The sequence below is a fragment of the Bufo bufo genome, chromosome 2 (assembly GCF_905171765.1).
Source record: "Bufo bufo chromosome 2, aBufBuf1.1, whole genome shotgun sequence".
Lineage (NCBI taxonomy): Eukaryota > Metazoa > Chordata > Amphibia > Anura > Bufonidae > Bufo > Bufo bufo.
In genome coordinates this window covers 637,178,709-637,190,295 of record NC_053390.1, presented here as the reverse complement: position 1 = coordinate 637,190,295, position 11,587 = coordinate 637,178,709, and the positions used below count along the sequence as shown (strand labels likewise).

The following is an 11,587-nucleotide window of genomic DNA, read 5'->3' as shown; positions in this document are numbered from 1 at the left end:
TTGGTCCTCACATTATAAAACCTAACATGTTAAAATCCACTAGCAGTTAATTTATTCATTCAAACTAAATCCTTAGCCCTCTCATAAGCAGCACCTTCAGCTGTAATGACCTATACCTGTGCTCTATGTTGTCCAAAGGAATGGATGCACACCTATTCTTTATGTTGCAGCCAAAAAATGGCCATAAATGAAACTATAAATGACATAGCATCAATAACCAAGTCAAATTTCAGTTTTCACAGATAAAGAATGAATGAAGATTTGGTCTTGATTGTAATTTAATACATGGACAAATATGGAATAACCATACAATACACAATGCACTTCAATAGCATTTTTATGCTGAGCAACAGTTACCCAATATTGGATTAGTACTACAGTTAAAGTGGATCTCCAGGAATTATTTAAAAAAGGACACCACTAACTTGTCCTAGAATGTGAGCAGGACTTTTTGCCTCCACTTGCAGAGCTGCCTAGGTGATGAGGGGGCAGGGCCTCAACACACATTACAATCTAGCACTTGCATATACTACATAGTGGTGATCCTGTCAGGCTGCTCAGCCATGATGGCATATCATAGAAAGGATCACATCTAGGGATGAGTGAACTTCTGTTTTCAAGTTTGGCGTACAAGTTTCGGGTTATCCAAGAATTTCCGTTATGTATTCCACTACTACGGACCATAACTTTGGGTCCCTGGTAGCGGAATCCGTAACAGAATTCTTAGATAACCTGAACCTTGTACGCCGAACTTTAGAAACAAAAGTTCACTCATCCCAAATCACATCCTTACCATCTATTGTAGAGCAGCCTAGTGTGTAGTGAGGTACCAACCATTCACACACACACCACCCCCCAGGCAGCTCTGCAAGTGGAAGCACCAGTCCTTCTCGCATTCTAGGACAGTTTGCTGGCGGTCATTTTAAACTATTCCTACAGATCCCTATTAATGGTACTGTTATGTAAGCATTTGGCCTCTTTGTACTAATTCAACAGCTTTTTCCATTGATATGTTAAGGAGGATCTCCAGGAGAATAACACTGATGATCTATCCTCAGGATAGGTCTTCAATATCAGACAAGGTGGTTGTCCCAACTCCAGGCACCCCCAGCGATCAACTGTTTGAAGAAGTTGCTGCACTCTAGTGAGCACTGCGGCCTCATCATAGCTTACCATGCACAGCACTATACATTGTATATCGTCTGTGCTTGGTACTACAGCCCAGGCCCATTCACTTGAATGGAACAGAGCTGCACATAGGCCATGTGATTGATGAACATAAAGGTCAATGGCCTAGGAATGGGCCGCAGAACTCACCAGGGCGCCACAACCTCTTCTAACATATGAATGGTCGGGTTGCCGGGAGTATGGCCACCACCAATGAAATATTGACGACCTATCCTAAGGACGGGTCATCAATATTGTATGCTCGGAAAACCCCTTTAAAGCGGACGCAAAATATTAAAAACAACCCAGAAAATGAAACTAATACGGCACCTCACACTTTAGTTTGTGTAAAATTTTCTCTGCATAAAATACCACCACCATACTGCCACAAAACATTAAATAACCTTTATATATATTTTATGACCTGGTCGCTTCAAATCACTGCCATGTTATACAATATGCTTATATCACCCACATATACTTTACAGTTCACTCCTGGGATTCTTCATAGTGGGCATAGCCACTGGCATATGTCCTGCCTAAATTCAAATGACTAAATGGTTCTGAAGCCTCTGTTTCAGAGTCCTTATCCCCTTCCTCATCACATTCCTCATCATCTTCATCCTCCTCCTCTTCATCATCTTCATCATCATCATAGTTTAGGTTTGAACCACCAGAAGCGAGATTCTTCCAGTAGTTCTCATAGCCAGAAGCACCATCATCATCATCTTCATCTGCTCCACTTTGTCTGCCAAACTTCACTGTGCGTGCTAAAGAATATACAAAGTATATGTTATACATGGGACAGAAACTGATGTGAACACAGTCTTACAGGTACATACTAATCTTTGATCTATTATGGTAGGACTTTAATGGAGTTGTTCACCATCAATGTGTGATCGGTAAAGGTCATAGTGCTGCTAATTAACGGTGTGCTGTGAAAAATACCAAAAGCAGCACCTAGATGAGATAAAAGTCAGAAAGGTGTTCGTGTTATCACAAAGTGATGGCATAGCCTAGAAATCAGCTTATTTCATGCTAAATGGTCTATATGTCAAAGGATAAGTAGTAAGGTGTGAGCCCAAAGAATAGTTTCCAGTATTTTCATTAACCCCTTGAGGACTGCCCAATGGCTATATATGTCCTATCTGCACATACGCCATGCAGATAGCATGTATATAAACGGTCAGGCAGCCCTTTGATCCCAGCGCTGTACAGTGCTGTGATTAAAGCTCCTGCAATCTAGCAGGAGAAGGTCGGGTCCTGACTGTAAGATACAGCGGGGACCTTGAGTAGAAGACAGGACCAGTTTATTACCACTCTTGCTTTCTCCAGTGCTGTCAGCAGATCGCTGCACGAGTGTAGGGGGGAGGGGGGGAAGAGCAGGAACCGGCTAAGCGGCTTCTTGTATTAGTCTCAGCGGTTATCCAACCGCCGGGTGTCTCAGGGCAGCAGCAGAGCTGCTGGGCCTAAGCAGACTCTGATCAGCATTGCCTGTGTGTAATGCCCCCATAGGGGGCTGTTTTCCCCTATAACTGGGGCTCCTGTGGATGCCCCAGTTACAGTGGAAACAGTGCAAGTGTAAAAAAAAACTAAAAACGTCAGTGTCCTCCAGAGGTCTTTTAATTACCTCTTTGGGGGGCATATGTGCCAATAATAGAATATAAGTAAAAAAAATAATAATAAAAATATGCAAATAAAAAAAAAGGAAAAAATAATAATAAAAATGTGGTCACTAATGGAAACCGTCACCAGTCGCCCGTTCACTCAAACCTATGCATGTGCTATATCAAAATGATAGTCACAAAATGGGGAACCCATTGCAGTGATTAATTTGTGTCAGTTTTAATACTGAACAAAAAAATATAATTTACAAAAAATATATTTCTTAACAAGAATTTGCAGTTTTCCGAATTAAACCTAAAAAAAGGGGGGAAAAAAATCTCTAAAAAGTCCTGTCAAGTAACAACGCAAAAATTATTTTGGGAGTCAAACAAATAAAAAAGTAAGGGTCACTAATCGACCATGAAAGGGTTAATATGCTGCATGTCTTACTGTAATTAATTTAATCAAGTGTACTGCCACATGATCTGTTTTTTCCAAAATTTTACACAAGACTCCACAATATTCAGATGTATATGACGGTAATATATGGGTTACTATACTGGCATGAAAAGATACATATCCTTTAATAGATCCTAAGCTGAAATCCAAGATGTTTTATACATTAGTTGAGGGCAAATAAAATTAACTAATATATCAAAATAAGTACTGTCAGTTATAATCAAATACCACTCTGGTTACACAGAAATGAACATCAGTGGCAATATTGCAGTTACCTACTAGAAAAAAAAATATGAAAAAGAAACTGGATTTTTAGGAAAAATTTGTCTTACTTGACATGCTCAGACTCTTTGTTTGCTGAGTTTCGTGGCCACATTTAGGGCAGGGCGGCTCCTTTCCCTTCTCAGTCTTGAACACTTTGCTCCGAGCATGATCACCACAGAAACACGCCTGTCCATGACAATGAGAGACGTTAGTCCAACAAGAAACATTTTGTACACTAGAACGTAATGAACATTTCATCGACATTTAAAAGACTGAAACAAAGTGGCATGGCTCCTGGGAATTTAGAGGGGTCAAATGATAGAGGCAGATATCCCCTCTATGAGCCAGCAGAGTACTGCTAACATTGGGAAATGTACTGCAGCCAAAAGAAATAGCTAACTAGCACTGTGGCTGCTGCGTTTGTCTTCGTGAGACAGTGGCCTTAACCCTTTAGTGACCACCTATTCACGGCGTAAAAATCAAACAGCGGTGGCAGCATCTCCCATCATTTCATCTTTATTGAGGACTTCACAGCATACACAAAATTAGCAACGTTTTGGCTGTGCAACAGCCTTTGTCAAACATGCTTGACAAAGGCTGTTGCACAGCCGAAACGTTGTTAATTTTGAATTTTGTGTATGCTGTGAAGTCCTCAATAAAGATGAAATGATGGGAGATGCTGCCACCGCTGTTTGATTTTTACGTATTCTCTGGCTGATTGGATCCGCTGGTGCGGGGCTGCTGCATCTTCCTGTAAGAAGTACGGACCATTGAGTGCTGTTCCTGCACACTTGATTCACCTATTTACAGCAGTCACTAAGCAGCCTTAGGCCGGGCTCCTGCTTAGCAACCGCAGCATCTAAGCAGTTACAGAGGGAGTAGACTTCCATCAGCACCCCACGAATAAGATTGTGAGGTGCCAAAGTTTGTGCACAGCGATGCAATGTATTCTAGAAACGATCAAAAAAAATCACCTATACTAAATAAAAAAAATTTAACTAAGTAAAAAAAAAGTAAAAAAATAAACCAAGATTTCCAATGGATAAAAATTTATTAAATAAATCCCCTCCACATATTTGGTATCACATCCGTAATGACTTGCACTACACAATTATGATGCAATTTATCCTGTACAGTGAACACCGTAAAAAAAAAAAATTGTTTTTGCTTATTCTCCACAAAGAAAACGAAATAAAAAATGATCAATAAGTGTTATGTTTCCCAAAATGACATCAATTGAAAGTACAAGTTAGGGCTCATGCTTACGAATGTATTTTCTTTCCGTGTCCGTTCCGTTTTTTTGCGGACAATATGCGGAACCATTCACTTCAATGGGTCCGCAAAAAAACAGAAGTTACTCCGTGTGCATTCCGTTTCGTAATGTCCGTATTTCCGTTCCGGAAAAATATAGAACATGTCCTATTATTGTCCGCATTACGGACAAGGATAGTACTGTTCTATTAGGGACCAGCTGCTCTGTTCCTCAAAATGCGGAGTGCACACGGACGTCATTCGTATTTTTGGTGGATCCGTTTTGCGGACCGCAAAATACATACGGTCGTGTGCATGAGTCCTTATCCTGAAAAAAAATCAAGCCCCCACACAGCTGCGTAGAAAGAAATTTTTTTAAAAAGTTATAGATTTTGGGATGCTGCGATGCAAAAACATTTTCTTTTTCAAAAAAGGTGTTTTTATTGTGCAAAAGTAGCTAAAAAAAAAAAAGACTAAAAAGAAAAAAAAAAATTTGGTATCACTGTTATCCCGCTGACCTAGAGAATAAAGTTACTGTATTAACGCCAAAAAAATAAACTCTTCCACTCCAGAAAGAATTAATAAAAGTTAAAGAGTTATGTGTACCGCATAAAAAACTACAACTTAGCCTGCAAAAAACAAGCCCTCATACAGTTATATCGAGTGAAAAGTAAAAAACTTACAGCTCTTGGAAGGAGACGATGAGAAAAAAAACAAAACACTGGGTCACTAAGGCATAAAACAGACTGGTCACTAAGGGCTTAAAGAGGTATTCCCTTCTAAACATTTGTGGCATATCGCTAGGATATGTCACAAATCTCAGATAGGTGTGGCTGCCACCTCTGGGGCCTGCTCCTATCCCAAGAACGGGGCTATTTTCAGAGGTCCCATAGTAGTGAACGGAGAACAAGTCACACAAATGCAGCCACTGTTCCATTCACTGTTAGGGGCCCGCTGGAAATCGCCAAACGGTGGTCGGCTATTTTCAGAACTCCCTTAGCGGGTAATAGAGGGTGTCTGCGTATACGCAGCTGCTGTCCTTCACTTTAGAGGCCTGTTCTTGAGACAGGAGCACCTATCTGGCATTTGTGGCATATACTAGCATGGGAAAACCACTTTAAAAGGGAATCTATCACTACGATTCTGGACTATTATCTGCAATAACACATGAGTAGCACTACAGATAAGGTGTGGACATCACGCATTTTCTACTAGCCTTGGCTACCACACTGTCAGTACTTAAAGCTGTGCTGAAATACAGAGTCAAGACAGACTGCTGTGCTGTGTTAAAGGGGTTTTCCAGGATTCTAATACTGATGACTTATCCTCAGCATAGTAGGTCATCAGTATCTAATCGGTCCGACACCCGGGACCCCCGCCAATCAGCTGTTTGAGAAGGCAGCAGTGCTCCTGTGAGTGCCGTGGCCTTCTCTCTACTATTCCTAGGCCGAGTGAGGACATGGTAAATGGGGATGAGCGCGATAGCAAGGTCACAGGAACACGGTGCCTTCTAAAACAGCCGATCAGCGGGGGTCCCAGATGTCAGACCCCCACTGATCAGATACTGATGACCTATCCTGAGGGTAGGACATCAGCATCAAAATCTCAGAAAACCCTTCATAATGGAGAGGACTTGACAATGCAGCTCCGAGTGCTGACAGCGGGAGAACGGGGGCAGTAGAAAAATAAAGAATAGTGATCTGGACTCAGCAGTTTTACTCATGTATTACTACAGTTAATGGCCAGAATTGTGGTGGCAGATTCCCTTTAAGCATCTGACATACTGATGGAATGAGCTTTTTTTTTTTAAATGACTGAACTGGATAGTTAAGAAATTATTTTGCATCTGTTTTCCATCTACTGCAGAAATGGATAGTTAAAAATGATTTGGCATCTGGTTTCAATCTGTTGCATTGCAATTAGCGAAATATTTCTTATTTGTATTTCAATATTACCCACCGTCAGAAATTCCACTGAATGTTTCAGTTAAAATGACTTCCTGTTTACAGTGAAGAGTAATAGATTGCCAAGATCAATCACCATGCAAGTCAACGGGTCCTGTTACGGTAGACAGGCCTGCAGCGCGGTAAACATTCGGCGATACAAAAGTCTAGCTAGTGGATACTAAACAGCACTCAAAAACTACATATACGTTCACTGAAATGAATGGGCTGCGCTCAGCTACATGTTTCATCCTATGCTTTTTTGTCAAAGGATCAAAAATGTCCAGAAAAAACAAACAAACGCTGATTACCACTACATGAAAGCAATCAAACCCTCGCCAAGGGTTTGGGAAAAATGTTACACTTTTGACATTTATCAATAAAATACGAAAGAGAGGAGTAAGTTCACCGCCATAAAGTTAAAGGGGTTGTGCCACAATTAAATGTTATTTTAATATTATTCAGCATGAAAAACGAGTTACGTTGAAATTTACTTTGTGACAAAAATGTTCCAGTTGTGAGATATTCTCTTTACTTCTTTATAATGGCACTCCCAAGAGTATAATCTGTATAGTGCTGTGCATATCCAGCTAATGAAGTGGTCGCACATGCTCAGTTCCATCCTTCAACTGCCACCAGCCATATGTGCTGTTAGAAGCTGTGACAGTTACAGGTAGAAAGCTGCAGCAGAAAGAACACACCCGCTTGAGAAAAGACACATCCTTTTGAGAAAGGACATGCCCCCTCAGCTGCAGCAAAAAGGACACGCCCTCCAAGCAACCATGCTAAAGAGAATCTAACAGAGCAATGAATGGTCTGGATCCATGTGAGGTACAGGGCTTCTTCTAGCTTTCTTTTTTTTAAAGAGATCATCATGTACTATAGGACATTTTTTTTACAACTACCATGGCATAACTCCTTTATTTGGGCCCACAGTAACCAGGAGCAGTAGTGGGAGGATTCAGTGTATGGAAAGAACTCCAGACTGGTTCCAGAGTGGCAGTACAGGAATGAAAATCCAGATTCAGCAGCAGAAAATCCAATTTTATTCAAATACAGGTTACAAACATCAAAGTGTACATTTGGTAGGTAGCATTCTCCTTTACGTGTGTCCAGCCTTTTACTGGTGCTTAGTTGTAGCACAGTTCTGGATAGGCAAGCTAATATACAGTGGATATAAAAAGTCTACACACCCCTGTTAAAATGTTAGGTTTCTGTGCTCTAAAAAAAATGGGACAAAGATAAATCATTTCAGAACTTTTTCCACCTTTAATGTGACCTAAACACTGTACAACTCAATTGAAAAAAATAAATAAAAATGAATTCTTTTAGGTGGAGGGAAGAAACAAAATTTTTTTTTTTTTTAAATGTGGTTGCATAAGTGTGCACACCCTCTTATAACTGGGGATGTAGCTGTGTTCAGAATTAAGCAATCACATTCAAAATCATGTTAAATAGGAGTCAGCATACACCTGCCATCATTTAAAGTGCCTCTAATTAACCCCAAATAAAGTTCAGCTGCTCTAGTTGGTCTTTCCTGAAATTTTCTTAGTCGCATCCCACAGCAAAAGCCATGGTCCACAGAGAACTTCCAAAGCATCCGAGGGATCTCATTGTTAAAAGGTATCAGTCAGGAGAAGGGTACAAAAGAATTTCCAAGGCATTAGATATACCATGGAACACAGTGAAGACCGTCATCATCAAGTGGAGAAAATATGGCACAACAGTGACTTTACCAAGAAGTGGACGTCCCTCCAAAATTGATGAAAAAAAACTGGTCTGGGAGGCTACCAAGAGGCCTACAGCAACATTAAAGTTTCTGCAGGAATATCTGGCAAGTACTAGCTGTGTGGTACATGTGACAACAATCTCCTATATTCTTCATATGTCTGGGCTATGGGGTAGAGTGGCAAGATGAAAGCCTTTTCTTACAAAGAAAAACATCCAAGCCAGGCTACGTTTTGCAAAAACACATAATTCCAAAAGATATGTTTGGCACAAAAACAACACTGCACATCACCAAAAGAACACCATACCCACAGTGAAGCATGGTGGTGGCAGCATCATGCCAAGGGGCTGTTTTTCTTCTGCTGGAACTGGGGCCTTAGTTAAGCTAGAGGGAATTATGAACAGTTCCAAATACCAGTCAATATTGGCACAAAACCTTCAGGCTTCTGCTAGAAAGCAGAACATGAAGAGGAACTTCATCTTTCAGCATAACAACGACCCAAAGCATACATCCAAATCAACAAAGGAATGGCTTCACCAGAAAATTAAAGTTTTGGAATGGCCCAGCCAGATCCCAGACCTGAATCCAATTGAAAATCTGTGGGGTGATCTGAAGAGGGCTGTGCACGGGTGATGCCCTCGCAATCTGACAGATTTGGAGTGTTTTTGCAAAGAAGAGTGGGCAAATCTTGCCAAGTCAAAATGTGCCATGCTGAGACTCATACCCAAAAAGACTGAGTGCTGTAATAAAATCAAAAGGTGCTTCAACAAAGTATTAGTTAAAGGGTGTGCACACTTATGCAACCATATTATTTTAATTTTTTATATTTTTTCTTACCTCCACCTAAAAGATTTCAGTTGATTTTTCAATGGAGTGGTACAGTTTATAGGTCACATTAAGGCTGGAAAAAGTTCTGAAATGATTTATCTTTGTCTCATTTTTTTTACATCACAGAAACCTGACATTTTAACAGGGGTGTGTAGACTTTTTATATCCACTGTACATGCCACTGTACTGACCAAGAGGAGTGCATCAACTCCTCCACCCTTTACATTGGTATATATTTTTTGCCTTCCTATCCAGGACTGTGCTACAACTAAGCACCGGCAAAAAGGCTGGAAAAGCATAAAGGAGAATGCTACCAGTGAATGTGCACTTTCATGTGGTCCGGATGCGTTCAGTGAAACTCGCACCATTTTGCAAGCAAGTTCAGTCCTTTTTGTCTGCAATTGCATTCAGATGTTCAGTTTTTTCCGCGCGGGTGCAATCCGTTTTGATGCATTTTTCACGTGCATGATAAAAAACTGAAGGCTAACAAACAACATCTCTTGGCAACCATCAGTGAAAAACGCATCGCATCCGCACTTGCTTCCGGATGCAATGCGTTTTTCACTGAAGCCCCATTCACTTCTATGGGGCCCGGACTGCGTGAAAAATACAGTATATAGAACATGCTGCCCGGACTGCGTGAAAAAAAATGCTCATGTACACAGACCGATTGAAATAAATGGGTCAGGATTCAGTGTGGATGCAATGCGTTCACGTCACGCATTGCAACAGCATAGAAAACTCGCTCGTGTGAAAGGGGCCTTAAAGATGCGAGAGAGTGTGTGTGTGTGTGTGTGTATTATATATATATATATATATATATATAAATAATTAAACATAAAAACATGATTTAAACAATAGGTCATTTTCTGACTACAAATTTATTTTAAACAGTTAGGGGGTCATTTATCATTTTGAAATACGCCTAAACTAGGCGTATTTCAGCCGCAGATTGCGCTGCAACAGCTAGTTGTGCCACAATCTGGGACTTCGCCCTGCTCACGCCAGGTCTAAATAAGTGGGCGCGGCATAGGCGGGGAAGGGGACGGTCGGCAGGCCGGTCTCATTTATCATTTTCTATGCCTGCTCCAGGTGTAGAAAATGGTCTAAATGTAAGACAGCTAGCAACCTGTCTTACATTTAGAACTGGCGCTGGATGCGCCAAAGTTATCAAGATGCCTGCACCTTTTCATAACTTCAGCGGAACCACCGGCCTCAGGCTATATTAGGACCGGTGTCTAAAACGCCGGTCTTAATAAATATGCCCCTTAGTTGGTGCCAGATGAGCAGTATGTATTCAGCACATCTACGTTGATGTTACTGGAGCCCAATGTCTACATGGGCTCTGATATGTAGGTATAGCCTGTCTAATGCAAAGTCAACACCACAGACAGCTGAAAGATCAGAATGATTTGGCAGTAACACACCGCTGTAAACAGCAACAGTAACAAAACACTTACAACAGTTACTATAAGAAACATGTACTGCAGTATAATGTACACAGTCTCATAATATGTCCCAAGAGGAACATGTTGCAGCACAACAAATGAGGTTTAGTGTTTTCTGCAGTCCACAAGGAACCTGAACAGGTCATGTGTTTTTTAGGGTCTCCCATAGACAGCATAATGTAATCTGGAATTGCCATTTATCCTAGTTAAAAGGGGTTTTCTTTGACTTTTATACTAATGGCATACCCTTAGGATACTGTAGATATGACCATCAGATCAGTGGGGTTCTGACTCTGCACCCTCACTGACTGAAGGGGTCCGTGCTCCAGTAACCACCACAAACCCTCCACTGTTTATTAAGTACAGTGCCATATATTTTGTAGTGGCTGTGCCTGGTATTGCCACTCAGTCTCATTCACTCCATCCTGGAAAACACTTTTAAATTATATCTGTAGTATTCTGGAAATCATGAATACAAAAATTGTTGAAGTCATTGAGGACCTGAATAAAAAACATTGATCTGGTTTGCCTAAAAGGGTTGTCCCATAATCAACACTTCTCACCGGTCCCCATGGAGTGGTGGGAACGCAAGCGCTCTGCTGCTCCATTTCAAGTCTATGGGATGATGAGATAGAGTACAGCGCCCAGCTATCTTCCTCAGTCCTATTTACTTAAAGGGGTTGTCTCACTTCAGCAAATGGTGTTTATCATATAGAGAACATTAATACAAGGCACTTACTAATGTATTGTTATTATCCATATTGCTTCCGTTACTGACTAGATTAATTTTTCCATCACATTATACACTGCTTGTTTCCATGGCAACGACCACCCTAGAATCCAACAGTGGAAAAAGTCCAACAGGAAAAAGCATTGGACTATGCGTGTAGCTG

The 11,587-nt window shown here is 40.9% G+C and overlaps 1 protein-coding gene across 1 annotated transcript in view; it reads right to left on the bottom strand.

The window, feature by feature from the left end:
- Positions 1–260: 260 nt before the first annotated feature.
- The window catches only part of ZNF330 (zinc finger protein 330), a 38,995-nt gene continuing 27,668 nt past the window's right edge, over positions 261–11,587 (bottom strand). The window contains exons 9-10 of the mRNA XM_040418486.1: positions 3,564–3,681; positions 261–1,937 (exon numbers count right to left, since the gene is read on the bottom strand). Coding sequence (XP_040274420.1) covers positions 1,657–1,937; positions 3,564–3,681 — 399 coding nt within the window. The 3' untranslated portion in view covers positions 261–1,656. The remainder of the gene's footprint in view (positions 1,938–3,563; positions 3,682–11,587) is intronic.